Genomic DNA, 13,716 nt, shown 5'->3' with positions numbered 1-13,716 from the left:
ATTTTATTTTTTGGTCAAAGACGGATTTTAATTTATTTTTAGGAAAAACTTACAGATTGCAGCTTTGCGGGCTACGTTACTATACTTTTATTTATTATATACTCCAATGTCTTTCTTTATGATCAAAAACACGGTAGCAAAACTAACGTTACATATTTGAAGAAAGACTAATTTGTTTCAATTAAAAGATTTTTTTTTTTTCGAAAAAAATAATAATTCTAAAGGCTGTTTTTGTAATCGTCGCAATGCGAGTTTTTATTTGATCAGTAAGAACACAATCGATTCACATTTCTCGCCCTGTCCAAAGGACGGCGATAACAGCAGACAAACTTCACTATGGAGCAACTGTTTCCTCAAATACCAAGCCTAATACAATCCTTTGAATTGTTTCCAAATGAAATCTATATGTGAAATGAGCTAATGGGCAGTAAGTATTTCACAATATACGTTTTAGTGACTGCTGGTCGGCGGCCGGTTGACTTCAGTGCTGTCATGTGAACCTTAGCTGCAGGGTGTGCAGAGCGCCCAATGAAGAGAACGATAAAGGCTTTGCTTATGGGTAAGGTTTACTTTTTTTAAAGCAATTGTTAAAATTGTTAACTTATAATCGAATGTATTTTCACTAATGATGCATTTTGGTAAAATTGACATTTCTGAGTTTATATTAAACATTGAATAAAATATGTTATTAGGCCAATTAATAATCATACACTACATGTGAATGACATGTTGCTCTGTTTATGCACTGCTCTTTTTTTATATAAGTTATTTATACCTTTAAAATTACTTTTATAACTACTTCTATATTTGAATGCTGGAATATTCTTAATAAATGTGTGAAATTTATACTTTATTTATATATTGCTATATGTTTTATCTTTTTTATGACAAAAACGAATCGCGATTAATCGCATACAAAATAAAAGTATGTAACTTACTGTGTGTAATTATTTAGTATATAAATACAAACACATGCATTTATGTATTTAAGAAACATTTACATGCATGTAAATATATATTTCGATTTTTATATATCTATATTAAATATAAATACCAAAATATACACATATATATTTTTCTTAAAAGTATACATGTATGTGTGTATTTATATATACATGATAATTACACAGAGTACACACACAAATATATTATAACACAAACTTTTATTTTGTATGCGATTAATCTTTTGACAGCCCTACTTTTTTTGCGTGTGTTTCTAATTTAATATTTATTTAATGTGAATACTTCTATACAACATTCTTTGTTTTGTATTGTATACACTATTTTATGCATTTTTATCAGATCTCATAAAGAAAAACATTAAATTCATTTTAACAAGTGTTTTATGCTAAAATTATTGTTATTTTTATTATTTTATTCTTTAACAATTTTCTGCTTGATCTACCAGCTTTTGTTGAATCTGAATTAAATAGAAATTAATCACAATTAATCTATAGCAGAATAAAAGTTTTTGTTTACATCATATAGGTATGTGAACTGTGTATAATAACTTTGTATAGATAAATGCACAAACATGCATGCATATATTTATATATATTTGTATATTTATGTATAATTTTTATTATATATATATATATATATATATATATAAATACTAAATATATAATTTTTTTCTTAAAATTATACATGCATGTGTCCATGTTTATATATACATAATTATTATACACAGTTCACACACATATATGATGATGACACAAAAACTTTTATTCTGCTATAGATTAATCGCGATTAATCGTTATGCATCCCTAGTTAAAAGAATTTTATCGCATTTGTTAAACACTGTTATCTAAAGGGACTTTTACAGTCTATTACAAGGTATGCATTTTTTTATCAGTATATTTGTTCTCTGGGTTCTAACCAATCACCTTTAGCACTGCTAATGCAATTCTCTACCACTGAGGAGCAATTAGAAACTAATGTAATACTATCAGTATTTAATTATAAATAAAGCACTTGCTAATAGAGTTTATTATAATAGCTTTCAGGTTCACATTTAACAACAAATCACTGTACTCTAATGTTTGTAACACTGTTTCTGCTTTCAGGGGAAATGCCAAGCAAGAACCACCAAATAAGAAAAACACATCATCTTAGACTAATGTGTACATTTCACTTAAAGGTATTGCGGAGGATTTTCTTTTTCCGGGTGGATAATCAAGACTAATGGTTTTCCTAGTTGTCAATCAGGGGTCTTGCGAAATTGCATTTTTTTAAAAAGTGGAGAAGGCTGTTCTTTTCTAAAATTCGAGAAAATCCTCCGTTACACCTTTAATGCAAGCAAGTTTACACTTTAAATTAATAATTTTCACATCGGTGTATAAGTATTTAACAAGGCTAAATGGCATCTTTAAAGGAAGGCAAAACAAAACATGGGAATCACTTTATGTCTAAAAGCAGCCCATCTAGCTTCACCCATTCTATCAGTAACACAAAAAGAGAGTTTTCAGACTTAGATCCCCTGGTGCCCAATGCAGTCTATGGGACATTTTCAACCTCTGCAACCATGATACCGGATGAACCACTGGATATTCGTCCTGAGATGCCGAGTGAGTCGGTCGGAGCTATGGTCCTACAGATTTTGGTTCCGTGCCTCCTCGCGGGTTTTGGAACAGTGATGGCGGGGACGTTACTTGAACTTGTGCAGGTGAGTATACTGTAGGAGGGAGATGATGGGGTTTGGGTAGATCTGGATGAAGTAATCATTGTCAATGGATCCTCTTTGTGTTTGTGAGACAGCACTGGGATGTCTTTCTAAATGTGACTGAGATCTTCATCCTGGTCCCACCTCTGCTTGGTCTAAAGGGCAACCTAGAGATGACACTGGCATCAAGACTATCCACTGCAGTAAGATCAAAGATGTTACTTAAATGTGTGCTAATGTCCAGTTTATGGTGGTTAGCTTGTAAAAGTCCTTTTACTGGGGTGCATTTAAACAAATTACATGAAAGAGGCGTTGATAGGGTTGGAAAAGATAAGTGGCTTATCTTCTCCAGCTTAACAACACCCCTGGTATGTCTGTTGAGGGCTATTTTACCAGCTTAACCCAACATATGCTGGTCAAAACCCAAATCAACTTTTTATGCATTGAATGTTGCATTTGTCTTTGACCTTATTAAAGCATTTATCCTGTGGTCTTTCCCTTGTTTTTTTAGTGCATTGCAAAAAAGTGCCCTCATGGTTTACTTTTGTACAGTTTGAGTATAGCTGTTTAAAACCTGGTTATAAACACACAATTTTATGCATCATGTATTTTCTTTGGATTGTTTATATCCCATGCTGTAAATAAATAACACTTTCTGAATAATTGTATTGCAGGTGAATGTTGGCAGAATGACCTCTTCAAGTGAAAAGTGGAACCTGATTGTGGGAAATCTTGCCCTTAAGCAGGTTAATTCTCTTATTTTATATTCATCTGGTTCAATGAAGTTCAATGAAATGATCCTTTATTTGTCCTGACAGCTACAAGCAACTGTCCTGGGCTTTATCGCTGCACTGGTAGCTTCAGGTCTTGGATGGATCCTACTGGACGAGATTCTCATAAACCATGTAGCATTGCTTTGCTGTTGCAGTGTAGTGACTGCATTCACGTCATCACTGTTGCAAGGTTTGCATTCAACCTATATCTTTAAAGAAGTCTTGAAGCATGTATAATATGTAAAAATATGATTTTAAAATTTAAAGGTGCCAAAGAATGCATTGAAATAATATGTTAAATTGTTATCTAATATCTACATAGAAGGTATTTAACTTTAGTAAGTGCAAAAATTATCCAGAGATGGTTTTACATGTCCATTTACAACCCTAAATGGAATTAAATGGTGTATTATTACCTTATTTGAAAGGGTCATAAATAATAATGTTGAGCTCTGCTCTGATTGGCTGTTTCTTAGAGCAGCTCCTTCAGTGGCTCTGTGTGTGTGTAAGCAGACCTTATGTTTGAGCCTGTATCAGACAAAGATACAGAATTTGAGGAATAATCAATTTTTTGGAGATTGTTAATTGACGTTTCTAAGTGGTAAGTTTGTTTTTCAGTATTGACCTGCAAAATGTAATGTTGCGACCCTGTATCACAAAATTATGTACCTATAGACGGTTTCAGCAGTAACAACATAAACAAGTGGCGGTCGTGGTCCGCACGTAACTTCCAGTAAACTCCGCTAAGAATAAATAACACCAAAGTTCTTTAAAGGTAGTTTACTTATATAACAAACAAAAAACCAACACATAGATTAACTAGGAAACCAAAACATTCGTTATTTTCGACAAGGCATTTGTTCAAGAGATCAGTTTAGCAACTAGTCAGACCATTAATACACGGCTTGAAACCGGAAGTAAAGTTCGGATTCAGACGTGTATTTTTACCTTGTCTTTGTTGAATAATGGTAGTCTACCCACATTCACAAACATACAAAAAGTGCTAAACATGCTAAACATCTCAGTCTCATAGAAATTCCTCTTTTAGAAATGCTAGCCAGAAAACAGCCCAATCTGAAAAACTGATGCTTATGACATCACAGGCATCTAACTGCCCCTCCACTTTAAAATAATTTTTTGAGTGGCAGCAAAGTCAGCCAATCAGTAATGAGATTGCAAGTTAAGCCAGTAAGGGGAGCCAAATAGGTGCAAAACCACTTGTTTAAAATCCCCCACCCTAATAGAGCTATCTGAGAGAGGTTTTTAGGAAGCTTCTAAGGCATTACAGACCCAAACAAAAATTTTTTTGTCAACATGTCACATCACAGAACAAGGATAAATACTCCGTTCAATCATTCTATGTCACCTTTAAGTATTGGTTTATACAATTTTTTCGGATTTATTTTTTTACATATTTTCTGAATTTTAAACCATTGTCGCCTGGCGTTAGGGTTAGAGTTGGGTTTGGGTAAGGATGTCATTTTATGTAAATCTAACCCTAAACCGAAGCGACAATGGTTTGAAAATAGGACAAAACAGTTGAGTAACCAATACGTGACAATGACACGTAAACAGAAATACATGATGCGATCACGTAAAACTGCGGAAAAACGTGACAGTGTCACAGAAAAAACAGTCACAACTTTGTTTTTAGCATTGTAACAACATTGTACTTAATTTAATGTGTAATTTAATGTTGGGGGCGTACATCGCAACTGTAATGTCATAGTTGGTGTTTTGTTGAGATCGGCCTGTTTCCAGCGGCCTATTGCATGCACGAGGTTCACATAAGATGAAGGAAACCATTGTGTTTGAGGCTCACACATATGTCATTATCATGTATAGATCTCATATTATTCATCTATGCCTAGGTAAATACAGTTTTACATTCTAAGCCACCTTTGTTGTTGCATCAAATCAGGAGGTCGGAAGAGAGGGTCTTGATCATGAGATCAGACTTGTCACTTGAATAACTCATGGCTTGTGATCTTAAGCGTGCAAACTCATTTTCTATGTGTCCAAACACATGGGCCAAATATATCCTCAGGTCAAATAGCCCATATTATCAGCATTTAGCATGAGATTATTATTATAATTGATTAATAGGATCAATTTTGTTGTGATAGCAAGCAAGGTTGTTTAGCATCAAACTTGTTTGTCGTTGCATTAATACAACATTTTGTGTAATATTGAAAACCATATGTTATGTGAAATCCAGTCTCATAATCAAATTCAGATTTTAAGAGCAAAAAGGTTTGATTTCACATTGATTTCAATCTTTGACATTACCTTACTAATATTAAAGATATCAAGGTTAAATATTCACTGAATGTTCTTGTAAATTAAACAAAAAATACTTTAGCTGGGTTTTCACAGACTAGGTCACAAAGATTCAAATGCATCTATTATATACACGAAATGTATTGTTTTTTAGGGGTCTTAATAGTTGGTGTGATTATTGGATCAAAAAAGGTCGGCATTAACCCAGACAACATAGCCACGCCCCTCGCAGCCAGTTTTGGAGACCTCATCACATTGGGACTTCTTGCCATCATCGGTCAAGGCTTCTATTATTGCATGGGTGAGAAGTTTTTGTTAACATTCTGATCTGATCAAAAACTAGTTTCACATTTTAGGATTCGTGGGTGGTCCACAGTTTGTTATTTGGTTATTTACTTTTACCTTTTATCTTTCCCCATTGTGTTACATGTCTTCTTTTTTCTTGTTTGTAGAGCCTTACCCATATATTTCCTACCTGGTGTGTATCTCTTTTTTGTGTCTGACACCACTGTGGGTAATCATTTCATTTCGGCATCCTGTGAGTCGCAAACTGCTGCGTACCGGCTGGGAGCCAATAATAACAGCTCTTGTGATCAGCAGGTAAATACAAACATCATCTCACTTCATCATTACATCCATAGCAAACTATAAGACATGTCTCCTCTTTTATTTTATATTTTCAGTCTTGGAGGACTGATTCTGGACAAAACCATTACTGATCCGAACCTTGAGAGAATTGTGGTGTACACACCTGTTATAAATGGTACGTCAAACAAAGATTTAAAAACTCACTCTGGGTTTAAAGGGATATTCCCCCTTTTTTTTTTTTTTTTTTTTTTTTTTTGAAAATATGCTCATTTTCCAGCTCCCCTAGAGTTAAACATTTGATTCTTATCATTTTGAAATCCATTCAGCTGATCTCCGGGTCTGGCGCTAGCACTTTTATCATAGCTTAGCACAATCCATTGAATCTGATTAGACCATTAGCATCGCGCTAAAAAATAACCAAAGAGTTTTAATATTTTTCCTATTTAAAACTTGACTCTTCTGTAGTTACATTGTGTACTAAGACCGACAGAAAATTATAAGCTTATAAGATAAGATTTTCTATGCAAAGTCCTTGATTATTACGCCAGAATGAGAGTATAGTCCTAGCCATATCTGCCTAGAAAATCCACAACTTTTAATTTTCTGTCGGTCTTAGTACACGATGTAACTACAGAAGAGTCAAGTTTTAAATAGGAAAAATATCAAAACTCTTTGGTTAATTTTTAGCGCAATGCTAATGGTCTAATAAGATTCAATGGATTGTGCTAAGCTATGCTAAAAGTGCTAGCACCAGACCCGGAGATCAGCTAAATGGATTCCAAAACTGTAAGAATCAAATGTTTAACTCTAGGGGAGCTGGAAAATGAGCATATTTAAAAAAAAAAAAAGGAATATCCCTTTAAGTGAAAACAATGTGAAAACTTATTTCAACTTTTTTGCACACTTTCCAATATCACTTACCTCTTTTTAAGGTGTTGGTGGTAACCTGGTTTCCATCCAGGCCAGTCGAATAGGTACCTATCTGCATTTTCAGTGTACTCTAGGTGAGCTTCCAGACGATGCTAAAGGATGTTACTGCCCCGGTCACAGCTTTTGTGCCAAAGGTAGAATTGTTTTTTACGCCTACTTTAATAAATAATTTAAGTTATTTTGAGATCACTAGTTTCACTGTGTTACTGGCAGGCCCGAATGGAAGATCAGCACAGGTGCTGCTCGCATTGGCCATCCCAGGTCATCTGATTTTCATCTACACCATTTACCTAATAGAAGGGAGTCAAAGTCCACCCACTCCTGTCTTTATATCTTTCTATTTGGTTGCAGCTTTTACACAGGTAAGTGAAAATATCACTGTTTTTATATCACTGCCCATTTTTGGGGTTGATTCGGATCCTTTGTGCAAGAGTAATTTCTCAAATTGTGTTTCTTCTTATTATTCTAAGTGCTATTTAGTGAAATCAAAATAGGTAAAGAAATTACATAAATTTGCATTGACAACAACCCTAAAAATGCTACCAGAGCACCCTAGTTACCACATAGCAATGCCCTGTCACCTTCAACAACATGCAATTTGAAGCTAACAGGCAATACCTTCTTATAGAAAGTATCGGACAGGGTCCTTTGTTACGTATTGCTTATTTGGTCATGCTTTCATCATAAACCTTTTCCCAATCTTATTCCACACAGGTTTCACTACTGCTGTGCATAGCTGATGTGATGGTTCACTGCTTGTGGAAGTTCGGCAGGGATCCTGACAGCTTCTCTATCCCTTATCTGACAGCTCTGGGAGATCTGCTGGGCACTGCCTTTCTGACACTATGTATTTATCTCATGTCATTGGTTACATAAATGCTGGTATTGGTGATAAAGAACATTATCTGTGTTCTAGAAAGCTGTAAGTTCCTAAAATAGATTTTATCTAATTCATAAAACCACTCAGTGTACTGAGACATGAATCATGATGTTGCTGGTCTACATTTTTGGCATTTCTCACCACAGTGCATCTAACTGAATATTTGTGGACAGCTTTTGACATAGTTTTTAACAAACAATTCCACATTGACCTTAAAATGTAAAAAAAAAAAACATTCACAATATGCTGGCTGTACCATGAGACAATAGGTTTTTGTACTTCCAAGTCATGTGACCATTTCTACATAAAGAAGTGTTGTTGTCCACTCCCATTATGTGTAAATGTGTTACAGGTGCTCTTAAATTTACTTTTTTTGACATACCATACATTGCACCGCAGTAATAAATAAAGCAACCTGCAGGACTAAAAACAAGTCTCAAATCATCCAGCTTGATGCTGATGATAACTTTTGACTGTGTTTATTTGTAGAAATGTTGTCTTGGCATTTAATCAAACATCTTCTTGAGGTCTCACACTGGCATGCTTTTTAAACAATAAGATTTTTAAAATGTTGTTTTCTAATGAAAGAGTTTAAACTGTAGCTATATAGTTAGGGTCCACACAATAGCCTATGCAAGTTTAATATATAGTGGGATTTTTTACATGTATGATTTAAACATATAAAAAATGTCACCAACTAGAAATATGTTACACTAATGTGGCATTATAGGCAGTAAATTAGCTCCCAAAAAATGTATAAGCATGTTCGACTTTATACGGCACTGCGCAGAATGAGCACGATCTGACATCACAGTATCGCGAGAGCATTTTAAGGCGCCGCTGTGGAATCCATCTCGCGATACTTTGATACCATAAGGCACTTGTTTTGCGCAACGCCGCATAAAGTCGACCACGCCTATTATTGCTTTAGAAACAACTATCTACAGCCACCTGGTGGCTGAGCGCGGTCTGTCCACAGTATCAGAGTTGAGACCTGCACAGGGACTGGCTCTCCTGCAGCCATTTTCTGTCCAACCACACGGCCGAACTGAAACGAGAACCAACCAGGGCTTCATCGCAGGTTAGTGTGCGGCTCCGGCCAATGATTGCTAACCAATATTGCGTTACACCAAATGGAAATCTCCGCGCGCGACTCTTTTATTATTAGTTGGTAGGGTGAATGAGAAATTAGGCGCGCGGAACGGAAAACAGCTCAGTGTTGTTACAGTACTGTTACAAGCTTAACAAAGCGCGCGGCCCTTTGTTTACTAGTACGTGCATTTGCGCTGTTTGCTTTTGCTTGTTAGCACGTTCCTTCCTCGTGGGATTTCACACATTTATGACTGATAATAACGGGGTGTAACTCTTTAAGCGAAAATAGTTTAATGGATAAATCCAGTTTGTCTTTAATGTTTAACCTTACCTCTCATTGCTAGCAGCATGATAGCTAAACGAGTTGTTTAATTTATCATTGTCATTGAATTAATCATTGTGGTATGTCAACAATATGTACAATTTAAAAAAAAAAAATGTTCACCAAACACATCCAGATATGCTGTTTGGTAGTTTTTGCTGGGTTTAATTGATTTATTGATATGATACACTTGTACTATAAAGTTAGGGGTGGACGATATGTCTGACTTCTTAATTTTGGTCGATTAGGAATAAATCCGATAACGATATGCATATTAAAAAGGCCTCAGGAAAAACTGCCAAGAATGCCCAAATTGGATGTCTGTAGCATACCAAAAACAAACCGTTGAAAAAATGTATTTGTCAAGTCTATGAAACCACATTTAAAACTATATATTGTATTTAAAATAAAAAAGTTAAGTAACCTTTATGCAAAAAAAAAAAAAAAATGAAATCACTATCAAATGAACAGGCTTACCTTAATATATACAATAAGGTGCACCCTGTCAGTGATAAATGCTATATAATGGGGGTCTCAAACTCAATTGGGGCCATTTCTGAGATCGAAATAGGGATGCAGAGATTTTTAAACAATTAAAATCACAATGTTTCTGTAAATATACTGGTTAAATTCTGTAATTTCTTTCACATTTTTAGTCACAGTATTGACGCATAGCATATCGGCCTAGAAAATCACAATTTTTTATTTTCTGTCGGTCTTTGTACAGTTTATAACTACAGATAAGTCCAGATTTAAATAGGAAAAATATCAAAACTCTATTTTTGAGCGTGTTAAGCTATGCTAAAAGTGGTACCGGCAGACCCGGAGATCGGCTGAATGGATTCCCAAATGGTAAAAATCAAATGTTTAATGCTGCGTTCACATCAGCTGCGGTAGAGGCACCAAGCGCGGGCGATTTTAATGTAAAGATGCGTTGACGCGCATCTGGAGTTCTCGCGGTGCAAATAAGGCGTTTAGCGTGGTGCGGTAGATGGGATTCCGCCTCATTCGCGCGTCTAGATCACCTGGATTAAGCGTTGCTGCAGGAAACACACGAGTTAAAAAAAATCTGAACTTTGGTGGAAAAACGCGCTGTGTTCCTGTGATTACAGGAAGTGAGCGGAGTGGCAGAAGCCCCTCCCATGACGCAAATTTCCGCGTGAATGTCTCGATGACTAGAATTTCATGCGCGGCTTTCACGTGTGAATGAGGTGAGTACAATCAAAATGTTCAAGCGTCCAACTACGTGCGGTAGACGCGGATTTGACGCCTCAAACGCGTCTTGTGTGAACCCACAGTAAAGCCCGATTTATAGTCGTGCGTAAGTTCTACGCCGTAGCTCCGTAGCCTTTGCGTAGCTCTGCGTAGCCTGAAATTTTAACAGCGCGTCAGTTCTACGCGGGACCGCAAGGGCTGTGATTGGTCCACCAGTACCCCTCCCGTCAGGTAAAAAAACTGCATCATAGGTATTTCCGTTTGCGACGGTGAAAACAAAGATGAGCCAAGTTGAGGAGTGATTTAACTCGAACTGCAACAAAAGTCACTGTTTATTTACTTCCATCATTGCTGGTCTTCTCAAATCCTACACAACAAGTTGCTGTTTCTTCTCGTTGTGGGTTAACTTGCCAAGCTTCTTCTTCTCTGGCGGTCGCACTGCTACTGTGGTTACACGCATGGATACTGCCTACCAGCGGTTTGCGCGTGTGTTTGCACGTCGACGCGGAGGACGACGCAAAACTATAAATGAAAACCGACACGGGACCTACGCACGACTATAACGAGCCCTTAACTCTAGGGGAGCTGCAAAATGAGCATATTTTCAAAAATAGTGGAGTGTCCCTTTAATTATATATGTTATACTCATAATAAGATGACAAAGCAGCATGCATTCTTTTACCTTTTGCACACTTCTCCTCATCTTTTTTTTCGAACCTGGGCCTTTCCTAACCCCTTTTTCCTCATCCATAGTTCAATATAGAGCTTTTCACACTGGAAAGAGTTAATCCCGAGTTGTTCTAATACCAGGAATCCTGGGTTATTTGTTTCACACTGTTCATACTTAACCAGGGATTAAAGGATAACCCTGGGTATTCATAATTTGATGTTTCACACTGTGCATTCCTAAACCCTGAGTCAGGAGTCTCTAACCTTGCTCCTACACACCTGTCTGTAATTATCAAGCAACACTGAACACCTTGATTAGCTGCTTTAGCTGTGTTTAATTGGGGTCATAACATTCTAACCCTAGCCGTTTCTCAATATGCGTTCTTGTCTGTACTTGCAATCTTGTGGACTTGTGAAACGTCATCAGTCGCGGCCCAAGTACTGTTCCAATTCAAAGTTCGCATCAAGCCCAAGTTCACATAAAATCCCCGGATGTGTTCTTGATCCACCCATTTTATCGAGGATGCATCAGAGGAGACTTGTGTGGACTTATGACAGCGAAGTTTACCAGAATGCATTTCGCGTCAGGAGTTTGTTCTTCCGAGTCTGAACTTGCAAGTTCGAACTACGAAGGACACAAGTCCGAGTTTGGCGTACTTGGTATTGAGAAACGGCTCCTGTTTCGTTTCACACTGCATGCGTTTGGCACCGAGCAGGGTTTCATAACCCTGGGTTAATTTCAGGGATAACCCCACTTCTAAATTTCAAGTGTGAAATGATCCTTAACATAGGGTTAAAAGCAGGGTTTAGAACGAAGATAACTCTGGGTTAAGCGCAGCGTGAAAAGCCCTTTTGTGTTGGATTACATCTCCACCTCCACCTTAAAAAGAACCCAGCTGTGCTTTCGACAAGATTAGAGAGGGAAACACTAAAGTAATAAATAACTGGCAGGTCCAGAATAAGAAAAATAATAAACAAAGAGTATACGTCATCACAGATAAGAAGTGTTTGATGTGAACTGTGTAAAGAAAGGAGCCAGATGCTAGCAGGTCAGAAGATGATCTTTGAATACATGCTGATATGTTTTTGATTATCTGACTTAGTTTCGCTCGAGTGGAATAAAGTCATTTTTGTTTGGAACCTGTAACCTTTACTTCAAGACTTTTTACCACTACAGCAACTATGTTAATTAATATTCTGCATAATTGCACATAAAGGGGCAACAAAATGGCTCTATTTAAAAGCCTAGGGTAGTATGCTCCTGCTCCTTACTTAGTATATATGGGCATCACTTGATTATGATGCTCAATATTGCTGTTTCAAACAGAATCTCTGTAAATAACCTTTGATAAGTACACCAGGCTGTGGATGAAGCATTGATATGTAGATTAATTTTCATTTTAGATGGACGGAGACGGATCAACCACAGATGCCTCCCAACTTGGCATAACAGGAGAATACATGGCTGGTGGTCACTTTGTTCTCCAAGGTCCGGATGGTAAGTAATTTGATTATTGCATAAAGGTATTGAGCTAGGTTTATCCACAGAGATTTATGTGTTCGTGTTATTTTCATTTTGAGATGAAGGCGATGAGGGACTCGACCATGAGGATGGCAATGGAAGTAAAGACAACCTAAGGGAACAAGACATTTATCTCCCCATCGCTAACGTTGCGCGAATCATGAAGAACGCAATTCCCCAAACAGGAAAAGTACGTTGTTTTTAAAGACTCTATTAAATGTTATTTAATAGGAATATACATTAAATAGCATTTAAACAAAGAAATTTGTAACACTTGATGGTGAGTAAATGATGGCAGAATTTGTATTTTTGGGTGAACTATCCCTTTAATAATAATGAGAATAGCAGAACCATCTCTCATTATTTAAAGATAAATCATTGTCTGGTATAAAATTACCAAAGTGTGCTGTGTTTTCCTCCTATTTCAAAGATAGCAAAGGATGCCAAGGAGTGTGTACAGGAGTGTGTTAGTGAGTTCATCAGCTTCATCACTTCAGAAGCCAGCGAAAGGTGCCACCAGGAGAAGCGCAAGACCATAAATGGTGAAGACATCCTGTTTGCAATGTCCACATTGGGTTTCGACATGTATGTGGAACCTCTTAAGCTCTACCTGCAGAAGTTCAGAGAGGTATTGTTATTAATGTTATATACTGAGTGTAATATAAGCTATAGCTTTATGTGAGAATAAAGGCACGCTCATATAATCCTTAAAGGATTAGTCCATTATCTTTAAAAAAATCCAAATAATTTACTCACCAACAATTCAATTCAATTGTATTTATA

At 36.5% G+C, this 13,716-nt stretch overlaps 2 protein-coding genes across 3 annotated transcripts in view; both read left to right on the top strand.

Moving 5' to 3' along the window:
- The first annotated feature begins 304 nt into the window (after positions 1 to 304).
- Positions 305 to 8,438, top strand: slc41a2a (solute carrier family 41 member 2a). Its single transcript, XM_055191603.2, has 11 exons — positions 305 to 559; positions 2,067 to 2,665; positions 2,758 to 2,865; positions 3,337 to 3,408; positions 3,481 to 3,625; positions 5,870 to 6,016; positions 6,168 to 6,315; positions 6,399 to 6,478; positions 7,236 to 7,367; positions 7,447 to 7,595; positions 7,948 to 8,438. The coding sequence occupies exons 2-11, from the start codon at positions 2,360 to 2,362 to the stop codon at positions 8,107 to 8,109; spliced, it is 1,449 nt and encodes a 482-aa protein (XP_055047578.2). The 5' UTR covers positions 305 to 559; positions 2,067 to 2,359; the 3' UTR covers positions 8,110 to 8,438.
- A 592-nt stretch (positions 8,439 to 9,030) lies between these two features.
- nfybb (nuclear transcription factor Y, beta b) overlaps positions 9,031 to 13,716 on the top strand; it is a 9,812-nt gene continuing 5,126 nt past the window's right edge. Inside the window, exons 1-4 of one of the 2 annotated variants that reach the window (XM_055191606.2) lie at positions 9,031 to 9,194; positions 12,816 to 12,909; positions 12,993 to 13,123; positions 13,364 to 13,561. In XM_055191606.2, the coding sequence (XP_055047581.1) occupies positions 12,816 to 12,909; positions 12,993 to 13,123; positions 13,364 to 13,561 (423 nt within the window). In that variant the 5' untranslated portion in view covers positions 9,031 to 9,194. Of the gene's footprint in view, positions 9,195 to 9,268; positions 9,385 to 12,815; positions 12,910 to 12,992; positions 13,124 to 13,363; positions 13,562 to 13,716 lie in introns of those variants that run through there. The other variant, XM_055191607.2, reaches the window with a different exon arrangement.

This window comes from Misgurnus anguillicaudatus, chromosome 6 (genome assembly GCF_027580225.2).
Source record: "Misgurnus anguillicaudatus chromosome 6, ASM2758022v2, whole genome shotgun sequence".
Classification (NCBI taxonomy): Eukaryota; Metazoa; Chordata; class Actinopteri; order Cypriniformes; family Cobitidae; genus Misgurnus; species Misgurnus anguillicaudatus.
Note: the sequence above shows the minus strand (reverse complement) of the source record. Positions and strands in the feature narration are given on the sequence as shown.

What these genes read in the sequence shown, in the direction of transcription:
- slc41a2a (XM_055191603.2), top strand. Translation starts at nt 2,360, where the DNA reads ATGGCATCTTTAAAGGAAGGCAAAACAAAACATGGGAATCACTTTATG. An exon ending in GAAATCTTGCCCTTAAGCAG is followed by an intron (nt 3,409 to 3,480) that starts GTTAATTCTCTT and finishes TTGTCCTGACAG; the next exon opens with CTACAAGCAACTGTCCTGGG. An exon ending in ACAGCTCTTGTGATCAGCAG is followed by an intron (nt 6,316 to 6,398) that starts GTAAATACAAAC and finishes TTATATTTTCAG; the next exon opens with TCTTGGAGGACTGATTCTGG.